Raw genomic sequence first — 27,321 nt, 5'->3', positions numbered from 1 at the left:
TTTACTGAAGCGATTTTTATCAGAACTTGTCATTTTGTTGCACTTTTCTACCACTGCTGAATTTGTGTGTGTGCAAGTAAAAGCTCAAGATCTTAATTACCCCATAGCTTGCAAGCTATTAATAGCAACATATTGCAGCCACTGAACATGTCCACCTCCTGTCCAAGGCCTCTCCAGGGGGCTGGCAGTCAATCCTTCACTGACAGTGAAAACAAGAAATAGAACAGACAATCAGCACACTTCTCTCTTCACATAGTGAGAAGTAGTGTCAAATAGAAATATCAAAGCTCTCAATTACTTAAAACAACTAATTGTTCCAGGAGCATGGAGGAATCCGAAAGACAGGTAAAGTACAGAAGGATGCCTAATCATCAGGAGCAGTTCTAAATCCTGAGATACCTCTCACTATGGAAACCCCAAAACTAAAACCAGCATGATTAAAATTATTTCAAGTTCATTCAGTAAACAATAATTCTTCACACCTACTAAGGCAGAAATCCTCGATAAACACAGCAAAGCTAGTATCTACCATTCAACTCAAATGAATCTCCTTCCAGCATCTAAAACAAAAAAACTCACTGGTATGAAATAATACCATGTCTGTTGAGTTTCTCCAGATAAGATGCAGTAACTCAGCTATACAAAACACAGAGAAACTGGAAGAACTTGAAATCTCTTATCCCCAGGTAAAGACCTTGCACAATAAAGCTGGCATTCATTCAAGATGCCAGAAGATGAGATGAGGATCATCACCACCACCACTACACCACAATCCACAAACAAGATTTCAGTCTGTTTCTTTTTAGAAACACTATCTTGACAAAAAACATTGACTACTCAGCTTCTTTATCTCAAGGGTCAAGACATACACCAAATTACTGTTTAACAAACACATACAGCAGTGCAACCAGCACTGTCTGTAATTTGCAAACTCTGTTTCAGACAAGCCCTTCCCCCAAATCCTGTATGCACGAGACAATCAGCTAGAAGCAAATCCTTCATTTCCATCAATAATATTCCCTTGACCAGTCCTGAATAGCTGTGATAGCAAATTAGCATTTCTATGGGCTCAGACCAAATTTAGTCAATCTGTGTCCTTGCTGATTTTCTTTTACTTGAAAAGCAAGTTGTTTTTCATTCTGTTGATTAACTGTAAACAGAAGAGTCTCAATTTTTAAAATCATCCTCTTTTTGGAGGAAGGTAGAGGGAGAAAAGATTTTTTATTAACGGGAGAAGTTAATTCCAATAGAAAGTTTAAGGGACATACATAGATATTATATATACACACACACTTAAACAATAAATAATTTTGGGGGTTTTTTAACCGAGGAATTCCATTTTAATCCAGGCTGCAAACATTATAGCAAGAAACAAATCTCTCCACTAGGAATGTGACTTATAAAGCAATGCAGGCTCTGACAGATGGAGCTTGGGAAGGTACATGCCAGCTGCTCTGTTAGTAGCATTTTCTGCCCAATGCAACAAACAAGATTCATGTTGGCTCTGGACTAAGCCACTCCCGTATACACCTATATATTATTTATATACAATATATAAAAATACTGTTGAAAACATAATTTTCAGTTCTTCTGCCAAATCAAATCAAAGAGATGTCTTAGCAAATAGGTTGGCACAATACATTGTTACTGTCAGTTGTCACAGTCTGTCTATACAACCATAATGGCATGCCCCACTGAACTCAAGTGACAGAAGCAGACATGCCCATGTGTCATGTTCACACAACCCTTGTACACTCAGTTAATAAGGCTTCAAGGCTGCACACACAGCAGCCTTACTGTGTGTAAAAAGTTTGGTCCAAGTCTTACATTCTGTTTTACATGATTTAGGCAATATAAGCTCCAGTACAGAAACCACATATTCCATTCCTGTAAAGCATTGCCCAATAGCAGCACATACAATTGCTTCAAAACTACACCTTGAACTTTCTTGAAGTGTCTGATTTGCCTTATGACAAGGCCTTCTCCAATATAAATAATTCTATAATTCTAATGCCACTCTTGGACTGTTAGACAGAAAAAGAAATCTTTGGCACATCCACAGCAGTCTTCTTCCTTCAACACTAAGAAAGTTACCCAAGGCTTTGGAGCATATGATTATTTTGGCACACCAGACAGCAGATAACAGTGAATTAGAGAATTTAGAGTGCATAGAGAAACAAATAGAATGTCCCTCAAATATTGATCTTTTGTTTTTGTAATAGGGCTTGAAATTAAAATGGCTGTTTACTTCAAGTATTAGCTCATATAGCAAGACATGCACCTTGCTAAGTCAGAGACTTATTTTTCACTCTTTTTTTTTTGGTGAGAATAAGATGGAAACACTTTAGTATTTATTAGTTACTTCAATATCCTCTCTGTGCTAGAGTGGCAGCAGCATAGAACCAAGTTTCATTATATTTGTAACAATGTTTCCTTCTATGGATTTTGTTTAACTCTTCAATTTACTCTCAAGGACTGGTGACTGTTGACAAGAAGTCTTTTCTTTCTGTTTCGACAAATCAAACTGACAGTCTAAACCCAAAATACAACCAATCTTTATCTGAAGACAAGCAACATGCTAAAATATGATTACTTCATCGGTAAGCTTAAAAGACTACCTTGTTTTTATTTACAGATTCTCATTCTCTAATCCTCCCTACCTTCCTATGCAGGCCTGGAATCATATCAGATAGCATTGAGCAAGCAAGGTTAAAACAAAGAGATTTCACATAAAGGAACAAATTATAGCCTTAGCTCAGCTTGTTCTGGTATCACAGATTATCATCAAAAACGTTCCAGTATTCAAAGGGCAGCTATGAAAAAGATGGAATCTCCCATTTTACAATTTACTCCCTGGGAGATTCTGATTAGACACAATAGGAAGAGTTTTCACAATGAGAACAACCAGTCACTGGAATAATATTGTCAGGGATTATTGGTGGAAACCCCAACACTATACATCTTTAATATTCAACTGGACAAGGTGGTGGGGCATCTTGTCTAGATGATGCTTTCTTGTGCCCAAGAAAAGTTGGACCAGATGATTCTTAAGGTCCCCTTCTGTCGAGGTTTTCGTGGGTCTGGGTCTTCAAAGAGACAAGAACAACTGTAAAGTTGTTTATTATATGAATACAATAAACAGTCTCAAAGGCAAAGAGATCAGAGTATTAAAAGTCCATACTAAAATCTTTCTGGCAGAAAGAGTCCCGAGCAGAAGCAGGAACAGCAACTTTCGCTCACACCTTTTTCCTCCTCCATTTCTTCTTTTTCTCTCACTCCAGTACAGGGGATTTTATTCATAAATGGTCCAATCAGCTAAAACCACAATTCTAAAACATTCTTGCTACACTTATCAGAGCTCAATTCTGAAGTATAAAAGTAGTATCAGTCCTTACACATAATTTACACATATAGTTCTATCCTGTTTTATCTAAAAATACAAGCAATGTTCTGCTATGTTTTCGTTATGTCTGGAGCTAAGTTACTGAACTTTAAACTAGGCTTTAGGGCTTTTTAGTCTCTCAAGGCACTTAAAGTATATTCCTACTTACTTAAAACTAAAACTTAGTCTTCTACTTCATGTCTGTGTGGCTTAATATATTTTCATTTCTCTGAAGGTTTTAATTCAATCCCTGACTTCTTTTTTCTTTTGGAGGGACTCAGAGAGGCTTTTATTTTATACACTCCAACACCCTTCCAACCTGTTATTCTATTTTATGTCAACAGTGTTCCAAACCCATAGAACAGGGTAACCTCAACATCTGTGTGCAAAACAAACACACTGGACGTCAGCATCTGCTACAGGATTGGTCCAAAACCAAGCAGGCCCAAAGCTACACTCTGCACTGCAACAGAGATGGAGATGCCAGAGATGTTGCAGCACAGTGAGGGAAGTGGGAAACAAGAGCACAAAGTCATTAACAGGCCTGCCCAGTTCCAGGGAGAATCTCAGGGCAACAAAATGCAGAGCCAAGATTCACACTGGCCTTCAGACAATCAGCAAATTTCTGGATTGCACGTGTTCCTAATTCAGGAACAGTTCTCATGTTTAAGAGTCATTTTAGACACACAGCTGCTGCCCAGATTTTACAGTTCAGGCAGTTCCCAAACATCACAGTATTTTTAAAACAAAGAAAACAATGGCCATTATAGGATCAAATTCTCTCCTCATGCTTTGTATCACTACACTGCTATTTAGTGTCTTGAAGATGAATATACTCAGTCCAGCAGAAAATCACATACTCACTGTACTTTGCAGCATACTTAGACCAGAAACTAGCGGATTCCCACAATTTTGTAGTAGTTTGTTTCCCAGCACAAGGCACACTCTCACATAGCACACGGGCTATACAGTGATCTCATGGTAATAAAGTAATACAAGGAATGATTGTTTTTATAAGAACTTGCATGTAATTGGAAAAAAATCAACCTAGTTTCTGTTCCTATCTGATCACATAAACAGCAAATACTACTCACACTTTGATGTACTCCTGAACCTGACTGCACGATTTTTATTTGATAGTGTCTGTAAGCAGCCTACATCCAGCTTCTGTTTGCAAAATTATTTTTATTATGTTAAAATTTTATCCTCCGGTTAGCAATAACATTCCAAAACCTTACATGCAGAAACTCACTCGCATACTGGGTTATTTCAATTGCAGCAAGTAGAAATTTACCTTCTCTAAAAACCACACACAACAGAGTAAAACAGATGGCTCAGGAGAATGGAGAAGGAGAGGGAGTAGGAATGGCGAGTCAATAATATTTCTTTCCTCACCAAAAAGTGAACAGAAGAATAGATAATCAGAACTAAATAAATATGATAATCTCCACATCCAGCAATAGGTAAAACCTAACTTACAGAAATCAACAGAAGAAAGCAAGCAAATTCTTTCATAGGAAATACAGCATCAAGTTCAGGAGTGAGGGAATTTCTTTGTTTGGCTTTTCTAAACAAAGTCCTTGGTGAGACAATTGCTATGCTGTTAGCTAGTACAGCAGTAGTTCAAGTGAGTAGCTTTCCCTAGAAATACAGCTGCAATGCCTCTTGCAGACACAATTACAAAGTTTTCTAACCAGTGGTGAAATTGGCACGGGTATTTTTAAGATGCACCTTCACATGATTTTAAAGACTGCTTCCTTCATGTACAATGTTGAGGGCAGGTTTAGGCATATGCAGGAGGTCCAAAGAGATGACACAGATGACAGCAGAGCTGCACTTCCATGCAACCAGATGCATAAGAACAGTCATATCCACATCACTCCCTGTCTCCCTCCTCCAGAAGTAAAACAAAACCTGAACTATTCTATTTCAGCACTTGTCATAGGGGCATCAGGATACTCTGCTATCTTGTCTGTAATCAGCTTGAGTGGCCTTATTACAGCCACAGAGGAGCTGTGCTCAGAGAAACAGGAACACATCACACAACAGGAACACATCACCACAGCTGTGTATCCACCCATATCTACATTGCCACCACCTGTGCATCTGTATACCCAGGAGGAAGCTGGGCTAAAACACAGGGGAGGACATGTACAGCAGTGGAGCAGCGTGTGGGATGGTGGATCTGTCATTTCTGAATGCTTCAAAGCTTGGGATGGCCTCTCTACACTGCAAGAGGCAGAAGTATTAGTCCAAGAAAATTGTATGCCCATTATGTCTGCTGGTAAGGCTTACTAGCAGAGATGAGATTCTCACTATGATGTGAGCATCTACAAGCAAGCCCAGGACTGGAACAATTACATTTCATAACCTCTGTTCAAAACTCTAATTTAAAACAGCAAGAAGTGGCTGTGTCAATAAAGAAAAAAAAAAATGCAGCCATACTCTGAAAACACGCTCTTGGTTTTACTAAAGAATACACAGTATTTACATGTAAATTAAATCCTGCATGAATAGTGGGACAGAGAAGAAAAAACTTTTTATACAAAACCAGCCTAAACACTGAAGATACATCCAAAGCAAAACTGGAGACTGGTCTTTTTACTACTTCCCCTCCCCATCAGCTCTTGGGTTAGGAAACTGCTTTTCAGCTTCCTGCCTTGTTGTTTTTCAAAGGAAACTGGAAAGCACAAAAAACCAAACAGACTGACAGCAAGCCTGTTTTCTGTTCAACAACTACAAAAATTAATTTTGCTATTCACAAAAGGAGAATTTTCTTATCATCATGGATGACCACATTTTTGCACCCATTATACTTAAATAATTATGCATTTTTCTTAACTTTCACAATGGTTGTTTGCATTTAGTCATTTTCTGAGGAGGCAAGAAGCTTAAATGAGCGCCTTTGCTCATTATTTATGTTCTCTATTTGCATAACTCCTGCACAACTGCTCCATTAAACACCTCTTCACCTCCAAGGCCAATTTTAAAAAGCCTCCTGCTTTATGAGACTGACAAGTATGACTCACAGTATTCCCCACATTCATTCCCCCAGGCCTCGTGGGATGTTATGCAGCCAGTAAAAGTACCTGTTCCAGTTCATACTCCCCCACTCCCACTGCTGCTGCAGTATGCCTTTACAGCAATCTGGGAAAAAAGTAAAGCTATTTCTCTGCTGTAGGCAGGAGACAAATAGTAACAGTATTTGCTTTGCATATTGCCCTTCTCAGCACCACAGTTCGCAAGAGAGTAGCTGAAAACAATGAAGGAAGGATACACACTCTCTTCCTCATTCTTGCTGTGCTCTTATTCCCACCAGAAACTTGGGAGTTTCTCAAGACCCTCAAATTGCTTTTCAGTTATCCTTCAAACCATTCCCATTTCCTACCAGGAAGGCAAAAATTTATTCAACATAGACTATCTACTCAAATTTCCTTCCACGCCTGAAGAACACGTTTGAATACTCCACACATATGACATTCAGGACCAAAACCAGCAACTTCTCTCTCCAGCAGAGAAGCAGAAACCAACAGGTACCATATCCCTGCATACTTGGCTTCTATCCCCAGTAAACAAGCTTCTCTCAAAATTACAAAAATACCTCCCTCAGTCTCTGAACAATATTCATTCACAGAGTACTGAGAAGAGCTGATTTTACAGTTCATACTCATGGGCAGTAGGTTTTCAAAGACGGAATGTGTGCTAGAAAGCTTTCCACTGGCTGTTATCATTCTCCACTGGTTAAAGGACAAACTGATAAAGAGGAATGAATTAGAAAATTCATTTGGAAATGACAGCCAGTACTAAAGAGATACATGATTTCTTACAAAGTAAGCTGCATTGTATGAGCCCATACTTCAAATACATCTATGGCAACAACGGTTTCTCTAGTGTTCAAAGTTAAAGACACCTTAGCAATTAGATTAAAAGTCGGTTGCCATTTAAAACAAATCCCAGGACTACTGCGGCAACCACATCATTTCAGTGCTGGGAGAACATATGGTGTGCTGCAGCAGGAAACACACCCACGGTATTTGAAGAGAGCCCTTGAAGAGCCAAGCACTTCCAAACCAGACGCATATTTTATCTAATGCGGCTAAAGCCAGGAGCTTGCATCATAGAAACAATAGCTCCTCCCACAGATTTAGAAATCCTGCAAGTCAGACAGCACATCCAAAGTTGAACCATCCCCAGCCAGGTCTCAAAGATTTTGTTAACATAAGTGTACTGACCCACCATATCTCTGTTAGACCTGCTACTCTGATACTCTCTGGACCTCGACTGAAGCACCATCCAAGCCACCAGCCATGACGCTTCTCAGTGGAAACCCTGGAGGTCACAACCATGTTTTATAAAACCCTTTCAGGATTAGGTCCAGCTCTGCTATGTGGACACACACATGTTAAGAGAAAGCCATTCCTCCTGACACATTCACTTTCCTTCACTGTTAAGAGAACAAAAGCCCTCCTAGCAGAGAAGTTTTAATTACGCCCATTTTACTCCCTAGTCTCAAAAGAGTAACAAAAGGACCCGTTTCCTGAAGAAAACAGGTTTCTCATAAAGGAAAGGCCTCGCTGCATATAAATGTAAGAGGCCTCCTAAAAATTTTATTAATAGCGAAAATCATGTCAGTCCCATTCCACACTGTCTTCCCAGCTGCATTCTATTTCCTCTGTATCCTGATCATCATGGCTTCCTCAGGTAGTTAGACTACTGCAGAGATAATGCTTTAGTCTCAACTCTGTTCCAATAAATATAATTTTAAAAAGAAATGTGTATAAATGTCTTCAGTAGCTGCAGTTTTCAAATTACTAGCAAACCCCTACCAGTAGAAACTGTTTGTTAGAAGGGCATAGTGAAAAATAGCTGCACAATAAGTTGCAAGGCAGTAAAATATGTAGTTAAATAATAGAGATTAATTAAAAGAAATAGGCAAGGGAGAATAGGTGATCAGATCTGAAATGAGACAAAATGAGAGTGAGACAAAAGGTCTAACAAGTGATCTGCAGCAAGCAGATGACTTGAGCATAGAGAGAGAATTCAGCAAATTCCTATTAAGATCACAGCTTAGGAGAAGCACATGGAAAGAAATATGTCACTAGTAATATTTAGTGATATAAGAGCGACTAACATTACTAGGTGTGTGAAAAGACAAGCCATGGCATGGCATTCTGCAGCTACTTAGATGTTCATGCAGTAATCTGATGCACCTGCCTGGACAACTTGTTCTTCTCTTGCCCCTTTGTTTTATGTAGATGTTTTCTTATCATAGGCTCCAGAAAATGCAGAATTATTGCATGAGGACCACAGTATTAACTTGTAGCACACCTGCTACAACAAAGTCAAATAAGATGCACAGCTGACAACGATTGCTGCAGGACAAATACTGCTTGGAAGATTTGCTGACCCTAAAGTACAACAAGGAGATCAGGAAATGGAAATGAAGACATGCATCTTGTAAAAGATTATCTGTGGGGACAAAAAAAAAAAAAAAAAGCCAACAAAAAACCCCACACTTGCCTGGTAAGGCAAAGTTTATAAAAAGTAAAACACTGGTGTGAAAGTAGCCAGCAGAGTCTACACCTCAATTCTTTTCCAAGAATTGTTATGCTTCAAGTGGTAAACAAACTTTTTTTTCTTGGAACTATTTATAACTTTGAGACCACCCAGTAAGAACATTACATTCAACTCTAAGGATGTCAAACCAACATTTGTTTTAGTAAGACTCTGTACGAATTCTGAGAGGCCTTCCTGCTTTCTTAACAAAAGTAGGAACAGTACCACGTTTTATTTCTATTTGTCTTTGAGGTTACAATAAAGGTTAGGACAGTGATGCAGAGTCTCTTCCCGGTGAGTTCTTTAACTGTAATCACTACAGTATCAGAGCATCCTTGCACGTGGAGCAGTGTGCTTGCACTTTAACTTCTACTGTATAAAAGAGTATACAGAATTTATTATTTTGGGCTGAGAGGGAGGGGTGACACTATCACAAATATATCTGCTATCTTAACATAAGAAACACAAGAAAGATGCAATCTCATTTCAGAAGAGACAACCTTTACTGTTCTTTTAGAATATTCCACAATGTCAGAAGATACAGATATAGAATGGTACATATCATCTGTGGAGGTTATGAAGAGACTTTATCATATGGAAGGCTCAAAAGGAAGTTTTGATTTTCAGATACTTTTTCAGTTTGCCAAACCCCAGCACTTACTAAACATATTTTATCTAGAACCTTTGACAAGAAAATTATTAAAAATAAAGTCCCCTTGTAAGTGGTCAATCTTTTTCAGAGTTAAACTAACCTGCTTCTTTAGCTCAGCCAGCAGGTTACAACATTCCAACTCACATTAATACAAACTGCTGAATTTTACAAGTTGTACCAGAAAATGCTATACTCGTGCTTCACTCCAAGTTGAAAGTTTCACGCAGGATTTCCCACCCATCCTTATCTTCTGAACTATCAGCATCATAGTAACAAATATATGTTATGCAAAGCAAGCATGCGTGGCTCCTGTTAACAGCATTAAGGGCTTACATAAATAATGAGCAACACTATTAGTACAGTTTCAAAAAAAGGTGGCATCTACGCTCTTCCCAAGGAAAATAATGCATTCCCTCTAAAATCGGGAGGACGATTTTAGAGTTCTGTTTTCATCTGCTGCATAACAAATTGATTCTTTAAAGAGCCCACCTGTTAGAAAAGCTGCATCTTCTATTTCAATACCTGGCACTAAGCTGATGAAACACTTCACTGAGCCCCTCCAGCAGAGTCAGGACACACTGACAGGCTGGGGTGCAGGAGGAAAGCACCTGCAGTACCATATTTCTCAGTGCTGTGCTCAGGAGCACACCGTGACCTATTCTCCACAGCATCCTGGTCTTGGCTCTCAAGGGCTCTCTGCAAGTTTTGAGCTGCAAAGGGCTATTTCTGCAACCCACAGGAGACATCAAGTCTTGGCAGCTGTCTCACCAGCAAGGTCAGGAAAAGGGAGGAGCCAGGCTGAGATACAGTATCTACCATTTCAAATCCAGCAGTCACTTCCCTTTACACAGGGGTGGAGGGAGGTGAGAATCCCTCTGACCAAACCCACCCGCTTCTGTCACCAGTGCTCAGATTTGGGATTGGGGTGGAAAATAGCATCAAAGGGAACACAGATACTAAAGAGAACAAGAATGCTCAGGTAATTATGAACAAGCCTGGACACTGAGTAAGAGGCATCCCACAAGTAATTTCCTACCGCGCAACAATAAAAACCACGCTACGCTCCTTTAGACTCCAAGTCACTAAATAAGGACTAAACACAAGCAGAGAGAGCAAGATACCCCCTTATCCCTCAAGGCTGTCTTGCTATGCCAGGACTGACACTTCGTCCACATAGTTGCCACCCCATCATTCTGTAGCTAAGCAAGATTTCGGTCACCAGAAATGTCAAACACAGACTGCTTTCACTAGTGAGAAATAGAGCGGCATCTTCTCGCGCCTCTGCCAAGACCCACCAACACACAGACAAACAGTGCTGGGAGCGTTATGTAACTCCTGAGGTTCACAAAGCAAAACATTAGAATTTCAAGGTTCTTAAGAGGCTATATGCAAAATTCTTAAAAAGTAATTGCTGCTAATGAGTTCAATGATGGTTTCAGGTGCATATTTTCCCAAAAGTCTCATTACACTGCCTCTGTGCATACTGTCTCTGTGTTTCTGTGGATACCCCATTTTTGCTGTGTTGCAGTATAACAGAGGCAGTCTGGAAAGGGGTGGGGTGGCAGGGGGAACAGCACTGGAAGTCCACACAATCAGATTCTGTTCCCAAATCTGACAATATGTCCCTACGTGACCTTCCACGAGCCAGTTATAAATTCCATGCCTCCACTTATGCGTTTGTAAAATGAAGACAGTTCAAAATGCTAAACAAAGATACTGGGAAGTTGCATCAGTTCTTTTGTTCCAGAGTTCAGGTTTTTTTTTCTGTTAAACATAGATTAGATACTAACAGGAACTTTGCCCTCAGAGGTACAACACTTCCTACTTGTACTCAGCCTGCTCCCATACTCTTAACCTTCACTACAACTGCCTTCATTCTCCACTTTATGAGGCCTTCCTATTTTCTCATTACCAGGAGAGTTACTTACTGTAACAACCTCCCAGAGAAGCAGGGGGAAGTATTAGACTGTTGCCCCATTTAATCATACTTCTTTCTTCCTTCCAACAGTTTCACAGGACTGTGCGTAGCAAGAGCAGCGCGGGGAGCAAGGATCACACTCGGCACACACTGACCACAGACATCCTGTGGTCTCCTCTTGCACAAACAGAAGGGAGTGGACAGCACTTCCCTTGTGGAAGAAACAATGCATACCTGTAAAAGCTCATCCCAATCCGCTTTACTGCACCTGATTAAGGTAGCACTTATGAAAAATAGAGCAGGAATAGCAGCCAACATCTTGCTGGCTTCTTAAACCAAATACACCAAAATTAATGGAAACATGTCGAATTTGGAAAAGCTTATCTCATCATCTACGTTCTTTGGACACAAACCAGTCATACAACACCCTAGGATTCGTTTCCTTTAAATTCAGTGTAATCACTTGCTGAATCAGTGAAGTTGGGCTACAGTCTTATTGCCGCCTATGTGTTAAAGCTTTATTTTTCAAAACACAAAGATGCTTGCATAGACACAGAAGACCTACACAAGGCACAGAAGAGCTATAAGCTATAAGCCCAACCCACTAAGCTGTACCTATATTATTATTGTTCTAAAAAAAACCCAAAATCACACACAGAACAGCCAGTGCCTTTTATACTGCCAGCAAACGTTTGCTTAAGCTACATTAAAAAGACCATTATTTCAAAGTATAAAACAACACCTTTTTTAAAATAATATTATTTAAATCTACAAAGCATAATAGATTATACATTTATATTTTATCTCATTGCTCTCTAATTTTGAACTATGTTTGATTATGGACAGTGAACTAAATTTGCTTTTTCTGTTAAACGTTCCAAATTCAGCAATGGAACTCACAGCAGAAAAAAATCTTACTGTATTTACTCTCAATACAAACAAATTAACCCACGAACATAAAAGCATGCAAATTCTCACAGCATATAAAGGATTTGTATTAGTGACAATTTAAGAAGTTTATCCTTTTAGAGCAGCTCATTTCCTGAATTAGACATTCTGAGTGAACTTCTTTGTACTGAACTAAGTTAAGCCACTTTTCATGTGCCAGGCAATGAAATCGAGGGTCGGACCATCTACCAATGTTTGAAGAAAAGCCACCAAAAAAGGTTCGTTAGTGTTGGAAAGGAAATATCTACTGAATAGAAGTGTAGAACATCCAACTTATCAAGCAAAAATAGTTCCTCTATGCATCTTGGAATATAACACAAATATTTATGAAACACACATTTATTTTTTACCAACTGAAAAGATACTTGAATTATTTTGCAACAGCAGTTAAACTGAAATCTGTCCACGCTTTTGACTGTTTTACCCAGAACAGCTTGTTAATTCACCGTTCAGTTTCCACATACTAGTCAGAAGCTACAGAAGGAAGTAGCGTGACAGAAAAACACATTTCAGCAACACAGCACTTACTTCCTTAAAAGGTCTCTCAATTTATTTTTCTAAAGCTGCTAAATCTACCCACTTGAGACTATCAAGATGAGAATTTACACAAGGAGTGCAAGCTATTTGTTTAGAGATTCTCACAGTCATATTAAAATTATATTTGAGCTTAAAAACAAATTACAAATGGATTTTCACAAGTGGTCTAGAAGCTTGAGACTGACAAAAACTATGTATATCTGTATATACATAAACAAGGTTATATGGAACTTGATTTAGACAGTAGAAGAGTTGTAAGCAGCATTTTATAGCACAGAGAAGCCTCTCTGGGATACACCAGTCAACTGAAGCTGTTCAAAAGGAAGTCATCAATGCAGTAACACTGCAGAAGATTATTTCTGGTGTCATTCTAATGTTTCATAAGCTAGTTATCGTAAATAAGTTCCTTAAAACACCATAATAACTCAAGACAGCCAGAAAAATGACTAGAAAATCTCTGTGGAAGTTAGTATTTTTCAGCTGAAGAATCATAACTAGAAGTGCAAATGCTTTAACTGCTTATTATTTCTGTATTAAGCAGTACTGACCAAGTTCATACTGTCTAGAATACTGACTAAACTCCTCGCTAGCATCTTCAACTTTATGCTACATATTTTCAGATAGCCTTTTGGTTACAAGGTTACCAAAAGGGTTGATTCCAGAATATACCTGCAGGCAAAAGGATTTGGGGAAGACATCAGCTATGGGAACTTCGTTTTGAAAATATTTTTTAAAAATTAATATATCCATATACAAAAAAAATTACTCCAGAAGGCAAAAATATGCCTTAAAGATTTAAGGTTCAAAACCTGCTCTTAAAACTGTTCAGAGTTTAAGCCTCTGACCTAAAACAGGGATCCAATTTTCTACCTGCTTGTCACTGAAGCTTCAATCAGAAATATCACAGATTTTAAATACTGCCAGAGAATGAAGACACTAATGTACTTATAATGCCCTTTTCCTTCTATTCAAAGCCAAAATCACCACCAAAACATTACAATGTTCTTCAGTTACTACTTCTACATTTGGTTTCCTTTTTTTTTCTGTCTCTCTTTTTCTCCCATCCCCCTCAAGACTGCTATCATACTGTACTTTCCCTTTAGCAGTGCAGGTCTTCCTTAGCAGCTTATTTGCTGTACTTCTCCTGAATTCTTTTCTCTTCCTAACAAATACACTTTCTAGATATCCAGAACACACATGATTTGGAGGGCAAACTGGGTCACAAGCCGGCATTCTGATATAGTCAAAATGTGCCTTAGTGAGAAACTGCTTCCTGCTTTTCTAAGAACAGCAATTTTCAACTTGAGACTCCTCAATACTGTCATCCTTCTGAAATGCTTCAGAAAAAGGATACTTACTCTCCACACAGCTACGTTCATCATCAGAGAGCCAAGTTCCAGCCAGGTGAGCTTTTCCCTATTTCTCTCTCTCTCGTTTTTTGGGTTTTTTTTTCCCCCCTGAGGAATCTCTAAAGACACTGAAGACAAGTTTTCCTCAAAAAATCAGCATGACTGAAATTTTACCAGAATTAATTATTCTCAGCTTAAGTAAGAGACAAAACAAAATTCCTGTATTCTCAAATTTTATATATATATATATATATATATATATAGCTTGAATACAGCAAAATTAGGGGTGGGAAATTACTAAGTTAGCAAAGAATACAAACCTTAACACTGAGAACATCATTCTGTCTCCTATTACAATCACTATAAATTGCTAGTGCCAGCACTCAGAATAGTCTGACAAACCTGTTCCACCTCGGTGGCACAACTCTGAGTGGGTAACAGCACACAGTAATTTTTACCACTATGGAGCACTTAGCTGTTTCCACAGCAAAAAAGAAATCCCTCCAAATTCAAAGTGGCTGAACTGAATCAGCTATGTGCTATGGAGCTACTGTGAAGGATGTACTTCATGGCCAGGTTCTCTATCCTGGTCTGTTTTTTTAATAAAATGCTCAATTACATTAAACACACAAGTTCTGTATTTTATGTTTGTTAAGCCTCTTCTGCTCCTTTTCTCCCTTCCCACCCCACAGTACCCATACACCCAAATCTCATAACCCAGTGCCCTGTGTCATATTGCCTAATCCGGCAGTGTCCCCACCACATGCACTGGCAGTATAATCTGTTCAGTAGTCCAACTGGACAGCAGATGGCTTTGTATCAAGTGCTGATTAAAAAAAAAAAACACTTCCATCAAACATTTGAAAAAATTCAGTTTTATCAGTACTCAGTAAAAATGGTAAGTGTAAATGTACAATACGTGTAAAATACAAGCGAGGTATATACATTTTTCAAAGCTACTGTACAAGACTGCATTAGGAATTTTAGAATTCCAGCTTCCTTTCAAAAGGGATAAACACAGCTGTACAAAGATAAAACAGACCCCACCAATCCCACATCCAGCTGACCTTGATACTTGAGGTGAAAATGAGCTACCAAATTAAAAAAAAAAAAAAAAAAGAAAAGGAAAAGCCACCTCAAATGACCGGATGGGAATTTGCTCAAGTGTTGTGTTTATTTGGTTTGTTTGCTGGAAGCAAGAAAAGACAAGTTTCATGACTCTAAAGAAAAAAATCATATAACTGAAGATTCTCTGAACCCTTCTGACATAGTGAAAAGTCAGGAGCAGGAGACACGTCAAAACTTGTGCTGCAATTACCATACTCATGTACTTGTCATATTTCCCATGAGTAAAACCAAATGAACCTCGCCTCTTAGAAGCATTTATATCAGCAGCTTTCTCTGGGTGGAGCAAACAACTCGGAAGCATAAATAGACATTAACTCATACTACCTCATATACCACAAAAAAAACCCAAAACTTGAATATATGGCTTGTTAGAGCAGTTTTAATTCAAATATCTCATGGTAAAAAAAAAATCACATCCTATTATTAAAGATGTGTTTCCATATTTGCTGCTCCATTACGAAAAACCAGGAAGATAGCTTACCAGCAATGATGGATAACAAAGATGCTAGTAACCTGTATTAAATAGTTTTCACAGGTGATCTAGTATTAGAGTCAACAAGTTCACTCTAGGAACTGCTTAGTAAATGAAGTTTATCTGCCCTTCCCCTTCAAATTTTTTTACGGAAAAAAAAAAAAAAAAAGCTGAGTTTCAGCATCCCTGGATGGTTCTGCATCCAGATCAGTATGACTGAATACGCAGACTTAGAGTCACGTGATATAAATCCTGAAAAAATAATAATAGTAAATTGTGCCTAAAGTAGCTTCACAAAAGCAGACTTAAAAGAAGGCCAAGAAGCACTGGCAATCTACGGGAGGGGAAAAAAAAAATCCACACCGACCGGTGGAGAGACGCTACAACCAGTGGAGCCTCTTCCAGCATGAGAGCCGGTCTGCAATCACGGTTGTAGGGTGTTAGAGCCGGGCAGGCTGCGAGAGGCACAGATTGCCATTTTGAAACACCGCCTCACGCCCGCTCGGCGCTGCCAGCCCACGGGCAGCCCGCTGCCCCCGCACGCCGCTCACGGCCCCGCTGCGGACCCGCAGCACCGCGGCTCCCCCGGCCCCGCCGGGACCCGCACGCCGAGGAGGACCCGGCGCGGGTCCCCGAGCTCCTCCGTGATGTCACCCGTGTGCGGGGCCCCTTCCGCTCCCCGAGCCGCTGCGGCGGCCCCGGCGGAGCGCGGTGCGGGGCCGCCCGGCACCCGCGCCCCACGTGCGGCGCATCCGCCCCGGCCACGGCCGCCGACCGCCGCCCCGGGGCCCGTCCGCGGCCCCCGGAGGGAGCCCCGCCGCCGGGAAGCCGTGCGGAAACCCGGGATACCGGGTTGGTATCGGGGGCCCTCGCGCCTCGCTCACCCCCACCCGAGCCCTAAGAAGTCTCCGGGATGTGACTCATGATAAATAAATACAGAGGGGGGGAGAAAAAAAAAAGGAAAAAAAAAAAAAAAAAGACACACCCTCGGAGCCGGACTGACATAATAACCCCCTCCCTTCCCCTCTGGAGCGGGGGAAGGGAAGCCTGGCCGTTCAGCTGGGAAAGTTGAAAGAAAAGGCAAACCCGAGGGACCGGCTGCGGGGCGGGAGCCGTGGCGAGGGCAGCCAGGCGCCGCTGCCCCTCGGGCGGCTCCGGCCCCGCCGCCCGCACCGGAGAGCCGAGCCCCGCCGAGCGCCGCTGCCGGCCCCCGGTGCGCTGCCCCGCTGCCTCTCACCTGGATGTAGTTGTTTTCGCAGTAGTCGGCGACTCGAGTGAGGTTCTGGTAGCTCTCGAGCAAAGCCCGCTTGCCAGAAGGGATTTCCTCCTCTAGCAACATCTGCAACTCTGCCATTTTCCACCCCTCCGCATCGCTTCCTCTTGCATTAAAGAGACAGCAGCAGCGTCGGGCTCGCAACCCGCCTGGTATTGTGGGATTCCTCCTCGCCTCGCTTTCGTGAACGCTCGCTTTCCCCACCCATCCTTCCCCCTCCGAGGGGAGGGGAAAAAAAAGAAAAAAAAAAAAAAACCAAACCAAGAAAAAAGAGGAAAAGCCCGCCCTCGCTGTGCGAAGGCAGCCGGGAGTTGTAGGCAGGGCCAGCCGCATGCGCGGGGCGGCCGCCGCTCATGGGCACCGCCCGCGGGCCGCAGGGACATGGCGGGCCCGGGTTGCCCCGGCCTGGCTGGCTCCTGCGGCCGGAGGGCGGCAGCCGGGCTGCTGGAGTGCCCTTCTGGGATCCCAGAGACCAGGGGAGACAGTGATGTCCCTCCCCCGCCCCTCTCAGAAAAGCCCAAGCCCCACAGTGCTGCCTGGAGGCAGCGCCTCTGCAGGAGAGGCCGAAAGGGTCTGGGAGGGAAGCGCTGCTGAGGTTATCTGGCCGTCTGGCAGGCTAGAAGTTTGGAAGATCGCAGAATCAATTATGTTGGAAAAGGTCTCTTAACCTATAACCTCCAACCTATAGCTGAACACCACCATGTAAACTAGACCACGGCCCTAAATGCCACGTCCAGTGTTTCCTTAAACATCTCCAGGGACAGTGACTCCACCACCTCCCTGGGCAGACCATCCCAAAGATGACAAAAGATTGGTGAGATGTTAGTAAGAAGTTAGAGGGATCATGGTTTGGGGCAACTAGTCCCTTCCAGAGCGTTATCCCCTGAGAGAGAGGGAGAAATACTGAATCCAAGCTGTAGATCTTCATCAAGGCCTGCCCAGTATTATTACTAACAATTAGTATTGCCTGGATTTAGGTTCATAAGAGGAGCTTAAATACTTGGCTGAGATAAATACAGTGTTCCTGCCACTCATTTACCTCAGTTGTTAATCATTGTTCAGGGCCTCCTCTGGCTGTTGGCAAAGGTATGGAAGACAAAGGTCTGGTGATTACTCAGTGCAATCTTTCTTGCATGTGTTTTTTGTAAGCAAAATTCTGATTCTGCAATTGAGTCAGAAGAGAAGCCAGTCACAGCAGGTGACTGCTCTGCTGTGATGTCCATGCCTGCTTTTGCAGTGAGTAACAGGCCCAGAAGAAGCCATCTCCAAGGCTCTGCTGTTCATGCCATGTGCACTGTGTCTACAGTCACAAACACAGTTAGTCTTTGCATTTTAGTAGTTGTCCCAGAGAAATCCATACACTGGTAAAAAGTCTGCGTGTTTCAGAAAAAAAAAAAGCAGTCTCAAGCACATTATAGTAAGAGGAGACTGCCTCATCTCTGCATAATCATGTGACATTTTACATATTCTCTGTAGTCTGTCTCCTGTTTGCAGTACTGTTCTGGTCAAGATGCTTTGGTGTTCTTGCTGTTGTCTCTAAATCAAGGTGGAAAGGAGAAAAAACAGATTTCCCTTCACCTCTAAGGTTAGCAAAGTCCAGCATCTCAGCCCAGAACTGTAGAAGCAAGGATGAAAGGTAGAGAGGCTGGAAAGGGCCAATGTGCCTGGAAAACTCTTTGCAGCTTACAAAAAATACCCCCTGTCTGGGAACAGCCAGACAGGTACCTAGAAAATATCTGAGAGCTCTTTGAGGAGTGGAAGGAGCTGGTACTTTTGCAGCACTTGCTGTGGGATAAAAATGCATCTACATTGCTATCTTCTGATGGTTAATTTACTTGGCAGCTTAGCAAAATTGTTTCCAAAGAGGCTTCAATAACTCTCTTTAGGGCAGCATGTAATTTCCAATAAAACACTTTATTTTGGATTCTTTTTAGTGTAAAATAATTCAATTTGTTTGTATTGAGATATTTGCAAGCTTTAAATGTGTCCCGGGGCAAGTGTGACCAGAACCCCCCTTGGACACTGGCTTCTTGTTTCCAGAACTGATTTTTCCTTGTTTCCAGTACTGATTTCTCCTTGTTTCCAGCTGTGTATTAGTACAAATTCGATTTCTCTATTCACTTTGGATGCAAATTGCTTAACACCCATTGGCTTGGACGAGTCTGTAATTGCCTACAGATCACAGACTGGCTTCATGGAAGCTGTTAACATCCTCAAACATAGCACAATTGTTGTTGGCTCTTTTTAAAATGTTACAGCTGCCCCTGTAAAAGAAATTACAGATGTGTGGGGCTTTGCCCATCAACTTTTTTAAGTATGAGAAAAATGAGTGGCATGTGTTTTGCTAAATGTATTGTGCTTTATTTTGGTGGGCAGGCTTGTCCTGGAAGCCCATGGCAGGACAGGCGTTGAGCAGGCAGTGGGGGCTCCCAGGAGATGCATCCACCTGGTGCAGTAGAACAATGGCTCCAGGAGGGCCTGCAGCCTCATGCCCTGCTGCGACTCTCCACCTGAAAGTCCCTGCACAGACCCCACCAAGTGTACTTCTAAATGTTCTCACCACTCAAGAAGACCTTGGAGGAGCACATCAAAGGTCGCCACCTTGTGACAGCTGCGTTGCGGCTTTTCTGCAGCTGCCGTGGCACCGCCAGGCGTTGTCCCCATGCCCGTGCGATAGACCTGGCGTAGATAAACAGTGAGACTGGCTCCAGGTCCACTCCTGCAGGACCTTTCAGCTGGGTGCCATAAAACCATGGCAGTGGTGCTGTGAAGGCCACACAATGTAAGATGTACTGGGAGTTGTGGTGTGCATATGCTCAGTTGGTTAGATTAGCAGGTTTTATTAGTTTCTGCCCCATGCTAGCCCTCCTTTTTTCTAAATAACTCTCTGCAGGGTCCCTTGAGTGTTTTTGCAGGGTATTCCTCGTGTCTGATGCTCTTGGAGGGTGCATTGACTCAGGTGCAGTAGATCAAAGCTGGCTTCATGAGTCTGCATAGTGTGTACACCAAGTGATACTAAAGCACCTGAAAGAGTGCAAATCTAGCAAAACCAGTGCTGAGCCACAATCAATAAACCTTGGGCTTGAGCTGACATTTGCTGAAGATAGTAGTGTGCATCTAAACTGCATTCACTGGGGTTTCTTTTCAGAAATTATTTTATTCTGTTGTTTTTTTTTTTCATTTTGGTTTAGTTTTTTGGGTTTGGGCTTTTTTGCTCTATTACACTTTCTCATTGCACCAGGCAATAAACTGCTGATTGGAAAAAAAATTACCTAACTTACACAAGATGCTTCGAGTGTGCAAAAGAGCTGGGAATTAAAGTTTTCCTGGCTTGGGCTGCTGGACTGGCAGAGGAAAACATGTAATTATTTCCATCAATCTCTACCTAAACAATCACCCAAGTGAGATCCTGCCCAGTGTAAAATGTGCTTATATATCTCTCAGTGCCTCAACTTTAAGTCTGAGATTTTCTCCTCCTCAGTGGGGCATGATGATCTCCAGGGGCAATCCTGTCTTTCTGGGACAATAGGGCATTTTTGGCTGGGAAAGAAAAATGTGACTATATTCTAAGTGTTGTTTAGAGCAGCAGCAAAGTAGCAGTATCACAGCAACTTCTCCTGCACTGTAATTTGTGTAGCTCTGTCTGTTCCCCTTCCTTGGCCATAGATTGGCATGTGTCTTTGTTTTTCTCTTGGGAACGAACAGTACTTGCCTCAGTAGTGTTGATTGGAAAATAACCCTTTATTTTTTGTTGGACCACTTCTCAGCTGGATTGATTCCTGATTCGGTTATTTAGCTGCACAAGCACTTCTGACAGTGCAGTGGAAAGGGAGATGGGGGATCTAAGGGGGCAGCTGGAAGCACAGAGGACACAGGGCCTGTTCAGATCAGCTACATCAGCTCTGCTGCCAAATGCCAAGTCTCATTTTCTTGTAAGAAAATTTTTGTTGATCGCAATGATAGTTACACAAGTGTGGCTGTACTAGGACAAGCCTGTATGAATACTTAATACTTTTAAGGTTTATTTTTCCTGGTACCAAAATTTGCTTTTTTGGTATTTCCTCTGCCAGTTTAATAGCTGCCTAAGAAAGTGCATATCTGCATTGGGTTGTTTTCCTTTGCTTTAGCACAGAGCCTTGTTTAAAAACCAGAATAATTACCCATATTGATATTTCAGTTATCATCACAGATTGTCTGAGTATTGCAGAGATGAATGGGACTGTTCCTGCATTTTGGAGACAATTTGTCATGCACTCTGCATTCTCGTGGTCACCTCTGCGTGGTATTTTCCCCAATTAGTATTTTTAAGGTTTTCATCACATCTATTAACAACTGGAAGTGCTGCCTCCTGGCTTGCCAGGGGAGCAGGGGTGTTTGGGGCAGGACTGCATCCCTGAGTTGGTCGGGGACCCCAGCACAGCCCCCTGGCAGTTGCTAGGCAGCCACAAGCTCCGTGCAGCAGAGCCAGCACAGCCAGCCATTGCTAGGCAGCCTGAGCTGCTGGGGAGCACAGAAGTAATAAGATTCAAAATTGCAGCTTCAAGAATGCACAAGATAAGAGTGGCAAAAAATAAATAGTTTTACTGTATTTTGACATGACCTTTCTCCTCTCATATATTTTCACTTGCAGGATTTGCCTTCTGTCTCAACCTCATTTTTCATAAAACTCTCTCCTCTTCATCCCTCCTGCATGCTTATCTTCGCTCCTCAGCAGTACTCTGGTGTCAGCAATCCTCCTTTTCTGTCACCTCTGCTAACCTTTTCTCCATCTGTCATCTCAGTTGTTCTCCTTCCCTGTTCCACTGGATCCCTTGTTCCTTTGGCCTCTTTAATTTTGGTTTGCATTCTTGCATCTTTCTCAGCTCAGCCTCTGACCATCAGGTTGTCACCTGATATTTCCTTTCCACTTTCACTGCATCAAGGAATTCCTCTCCTATTTTCCATTCCCAGCTCCCAATCTAGGTCCCTTCTGCTACTGTCACTTCCAGCTGCCCACCACAAGATAAGCTTATCTTCTGAATCCCTCAAAAAACTGCTGAGGCATCCACTGCCCTAAGACCATAGGGAAAATGGGGGTTCTAGACCCTGGTGGTGCAGCCAGATATGTGCAGAACCTCAGACAGCCCATTTCTTTCTCCTAGACCTACCAGGGAAGATGGCTATTGTGTGACAAATGACAAGATGACGTGCTTCTTACACCACTAACAAATGGAGCTAAACTGTTTTGTTATAAAAACATTTTGAGGAAGGGCTGACTTTAGAGCAACCACTTAAAGCAGGAGGTGGGCTTCTGGCAGTAATCCTTTTTATTAGCATTTTTTTTCATTCTTTTATTTTATGGCTTTGGAAAGGTAATTTAAATATGAAAAGACCCATCTTATTGCAAGGGGTAGGCATGGAGTGAAAGTCAGCTTTTTGAATAGACCCATGCAGGTTTGGCATACTCATTAGAGGGTAGGTTGGGATTTCCTGAGTTAATAGCTGTTTGTTGGAGGATGGCAATCCTTTAAAATGGAAGAATTTCTTTGATATGTATATATGAAATAAAAATTTTCCTGGGAAAGGCTTTTCACTCTACATAGAGCTTCTGGTCAAAAGCAGACAGAGACACCTTGCCCAGGAAAAGGTAATATTTGCATAATTAGCAGTGAAAGCGAAAATAACAGACCCAAAGACAAGTCTCCTGTGACTCTAAATTGAAAGCAGGTACTGAAAGGGCAGATAGCCCATATCAGCGGTGTCCTACTTGCTCAGCTCTTTGGAGTGAGCATCCCCAACAGGAAGAAAAACACTGCTTAAGGTCTTGGAAATGTTTTGAAGTCTGAAAATGCCTTTAGCACCATTCCTGTTCTGTTTTGCAGTGCCTGATAAGGCTATGAGAATAGCACAAACAAAAATGTTCCTGAAAGAATGCATATAGAGCCACCCCAGGCTTAATGAGACTCACTGGCTCAGACATTGTTGGCAGAGCTGTAGCTTCTTTCTTGAGAAGCAGAGCCTAAGATGGCTTTGCAAATTCATGCAACACTGCAAATGATACCTTGAGACCACTGCCTAGTGCTGAACACAGATTTAAATAAGCTCTTTTGGACTACATTTACTGCACACAGAACTGAAGTGTCTCTGGTGTTCCTTGGAGCAGCTCCACTATCTGTGTTTTTTTCTCCATCAATTCCCAGTCTCCTATGATCCCAGATAATGATAGTTGATTGTACTATGCTATCACCTAGTTTATCCACATCTCAGAACTGATTACTTCATGCTCCTGGCTATACCTAACTTACCCTATATATACCTAGACTAATTTATTTCCTATCCTCAGTACTTAGTTTCTATGTTTGGCACAGTGGATGAATAAAAACCAGAAACCAGTAAACATCTGTGTTTCAGAGGCAACATTTGAGCTGTCTCTGTGGATTTCTTTTAACAATTAAAATTATTTATCTAAGTCCATTTTTATTCTTAAAGAAAAGAAATTAAAGGCTTATCAAAATGTGCTTAGCATAATGCAAAGCTTTAAAAGAATATATTATTGTGAAGATAATCTAATTGCACAATTGCAGTTTTTCATTGTATTTGAGGAAATCTGAGCATGGATAGGAATTACTTTTATGTTCTTTCTATTTAAAAGATTGGTGTTTTTCTAAGCGCCACTGGTTTTTTTTGATGCAGATTAAAAGCATTCGTATTCTGTACTGATTAATTGGTGTGCCTCTTTTGCATTTAAATATATACTTCATTGAATTGCAGTTTTCCATCACAAAGCAGAAAAGAAAAAATAATTAAATGATAACATCATGCTACTACAGAAGGAGTGCTATTTCCCCAATAAAAATAAATATTTGACAGCAATTTTGCAGTGATAGTATTACCAAGCACAGTATTTGGATGGCAAAATAAGGGACAACATAATAGGTTTTTTTCAGCAAGTGAAAACACATTACGGTTCTTGGGTCTGTTCCAGCTCCCAATGAAACAGTAAAGCTTCAACTCGAAGCAATGCTGAGGCTGTAGGTTTGAGCAGTGTTTGAAAAGGACCATCTTCAATAGCACTGAAGGCAAAAGGGATCAGACTGCATGCACAGCAACCTTCAGATGCAGTTGTATACTAGAAAATCACTTCCACACTAAGATAACATTGACATCCTCCTTGGGATTGTCCCAGTCAGAGCTCAAACACAGACTGTGCAGAAATGAGGGTAAAAAGTCATTACACATAGACTGAGGCTATTCTCTGTTGGGAACATTTAAAAATAAATCAGGTCACCTAGTGCATTCCAACAAAATTTAAAGGATAAGCTTTGGATATTCAAAACAAATGTTGGGGGGGGGAGTTCCTGTTACTTGTCATTACATAACAGGAACAATCTCTTGTGCCTCTGAGACTGATTACATCTCAAACTTAGTTTAGATATTAATCAATCTCAGCAACTACTTCTTGTTTCCTGTAGAATAATGTGGTAAAAATTGTCCTTTAATTGCTACTAATGAAAGTTACCTGCAGTGAAAGTGAATATATACCACTGGAAAATTACTTGGTTCAGAGGGCAGTGAATGCAAATACGAACAATCTTAATGATGCACAGGCACAATTAGAAGTGAATATGTAAATTACTGATGACAGCTTCCTGCTGTGTTCAACTGTTTGCTGTCACCATTAGCTATGAATATTTCAATTTATTTGGTCATAACCATAATAATTCCACAGTATCTTTCTGGCCAGTGTGTTTCCAAAAGGCTTGGGGACTTTTTAAACAGTGTCATTCAACAAATACGTAATTATTCAGTATTAAAAATGTTTCTTACATTCTTTAAAACAATTCTGAATGTGAGGTGGATAATTATGCATGCCATCACTTCCCTTTAAATGTCTGACTCTTCATTCTGTATCTGACATGTTTGTACTTCTCAAAATTTCTTCAATATGTAAGGTAGATCCTATCTGTGTTTTTACATCAATGGAAAGATGTCTCACAAATAGATATCTTTTCTTATATGCTAAGGAAAAAAAAGACTCATGCTGTTCTGACTGAAAAAGAGATCATGATGTTGTTTGCATGGAAGATGTATTATAGAGCCCTCAGTATAGCATGTGTGAAATTTGCAGTTGTTTCCCCTTGTAAAGCTTTGCTTTTAGTTGCTTATACCTTTCTCAGTCTTAATGTAGCCCAAGTAGCACATATTTCTATGTCAGACTTTATTTTTCCCTCCAAGGAATTAGTGAGACAGGAAGAAGAAATGCTTTCTGTAGCATCATTATAAATATGTCAGTCAAGAGGTTACACCCCCAGAAGCTCTTTATTTTGAATGAGGAAGGTAGTTAACAGAAGGTAGTTTCAGGGCCATACCTCCTGCTCTTCCTGAAAAACCTGACAGCATTTGGTGAATTCCTAAAGTTTTAAAACTAATAAATTTGCATACTCTCGATAGAGTTTATAAGAGCTAGAATTTATCCACTGAGGAACTGGGCTGTGCTGATAATGTTCCACTGTGCACTGCAAGGGTCAAGGGCTTTTCTCTGCACTTTTATTTTTTTCTCATAGAGTATCACTGTGATGGATAATGGCAGAGAGGGAGTGTATCCCTTGGCATCTGGAATGTAACAGTATGATGAATTCTGGGAGAAGAAATAGTGGAGGCACTTGTAGGGGCCAGAGAGGAGGGGCATGTACAGGTGTGGAAGGGGAGAAGAGGAAGAAAAGGTAAAAAGGAGCTATGATGAGATTGAAGATGGTTTAGATATGTAGTATCTGATCATAGCAGAGAACAGGTGGGCTGAGGAAAACACTAAAAACTACAAACACTTCCCACACAGGGTGTAGACTTGGACTCAGGACCTTATTTTCCCTTTTTTTCTCACAATAGCCAAAAAATTCACAGAAATCTGTGGACTACAGCCTACAATCATTACCAATTACTCCTGCTATGTAAAGGTCATTTGCTGTAGATCTGAAAAATCAAATCTTGATGTTGGTACTTAGGTTGGCCATAAACCAAACACTTAGCAATTTTAAACAATGTATCGGCCAGTTAACCACCTAGGGAGTGACATCATCTCTTACGATCTTACCAACGTCATACTTGTCTGGGTATCATCATATAAGCTACTAAATGGACCAGGTCCTTTTTTTCCTAAAAAACTTGTTGAAACAAGCTCTCATTTGAAAACTCCTTTAGTTTCCAGTGAAATTAAAAAAAAAAAAAGGTTTTGTACAAAAAAGTTGGGCTGAATATCTTTTCTCAAGAGACTAATACATATAATTTCAAATTATTTTTATTGTGTGGCCAAAAGGTTCCTTATCTCATTTCAGAGAATAGAATTCAGTATTCAAATGCTTTCTTGTTTTGCATTAGGAAAAGAGCAGCAAATCTGACATACAGTGCCTCATTCAAAGATATTATGTCTTCATAACTGAAAAAGTCTCAGTAACCTCTTTAAGTATTATTTACAATAGCCTCCTGCTATAATAGTCTATTAGAAGAATAAAATTTCTATAAAGTGATTTCCCATTACAGTTCTGTGGTGGATATAAACTACATGAACCTGTAAGCCAAACCTGTAGCTGATGCTGTCCCTTTGCCATGGTCCAGCTGAAAGCTGGGAGGTGTTGGCAAAAGCAGCAGCAAGCCTGTCCCAACCCTGGCACCTTCCAGCAGGGCCATCACACGGTCCCCACCCTGGCACCTTCCAGAAGGGTCAGAGCTGGCCATCACACACCAGGGTTAGTCTGGAGGCTAGCAGCTGCCAAGCATTCCCTTGGTACATGGCAGACAGCTGAATTTTCTGCATTGGAGGATCACTTGTTTTTCCACTTTAAGCAATGTTAATAAGAGTTAGCAAAGGACTATGTGAATATTGTGCACTATCAGTGCATAACTGAGATATTAATAGGAGGTTATCCAGTACATATGTTAAATATGGCAAAATTGTCCTCTCTGCTTTATATCCAGCTTTTTATACCCTCTAATTTTAAATGTACCTACAGAAAATGGCCTGGAGCTTCCAATCCATCAGCTGTGAGAGTGGTCCACAGTCTGTTATGATACTGGACAACTTGTGCAATGGTAAGGGTGACACCGCCATATAACTTTTCACAGATTTGCAT

General features: G+C 41.0%; 1 protein-coding gene across 12 annotated transcripts in view; it reads right to left on the bottom strand.

The window, feature by feature from the left end:
* The window catches only part of ABI1 (abl interactor 1), a 78,675-nt gene extending 61,150 nt beyond the window's left edge, over nucleotides 1-17,525 (bottom strand). For 7 of the 12 annotated variants that reach the window (XM_014882187.2, XM_014882186.2, XM_014882193.2 and 4 more), the window contains exon 1: nucleotides 17,180-17,453. In XM_014882187.2, the coding sequence (XP_014737673.1) occupies nucleotides 17,180-17,296 (117 nt within the window). In that variant the 5' untranslated portion in view covers nucleotides 17,297-17,453. Of the gene's footprint in view, nucleotides 1-17,179 lie in introns of all 12 variants that reach the window. The other 5 variants (XM_014882184.2, XM_014882195.2, XM_014882188.2 and 2 more) reach the window with 4 other exon arrangements.
* Nucleotides 17,526-27,321: the final 9,796 nt, after the last annotated feature.

This window comes from Sturnus vulgaris, chromosome 1 (assembly GCF_052056855.1).
Source record: "Sturnus vulgaris isolate bStuVul1 chromosome 1, bStuVul1.hap1, whole genome shotgun sequence".
Classification (NCBI taxonomy): domain Eukaryota; kingdom Metazoa; phylum Chordata; class Aves; order Passeriformes; family Sturnidae; genus Sturnus; species Sturnus vulgaris.
This window is presented reverse-complemented; position numbering and strand designations above follow the sequence as displayed.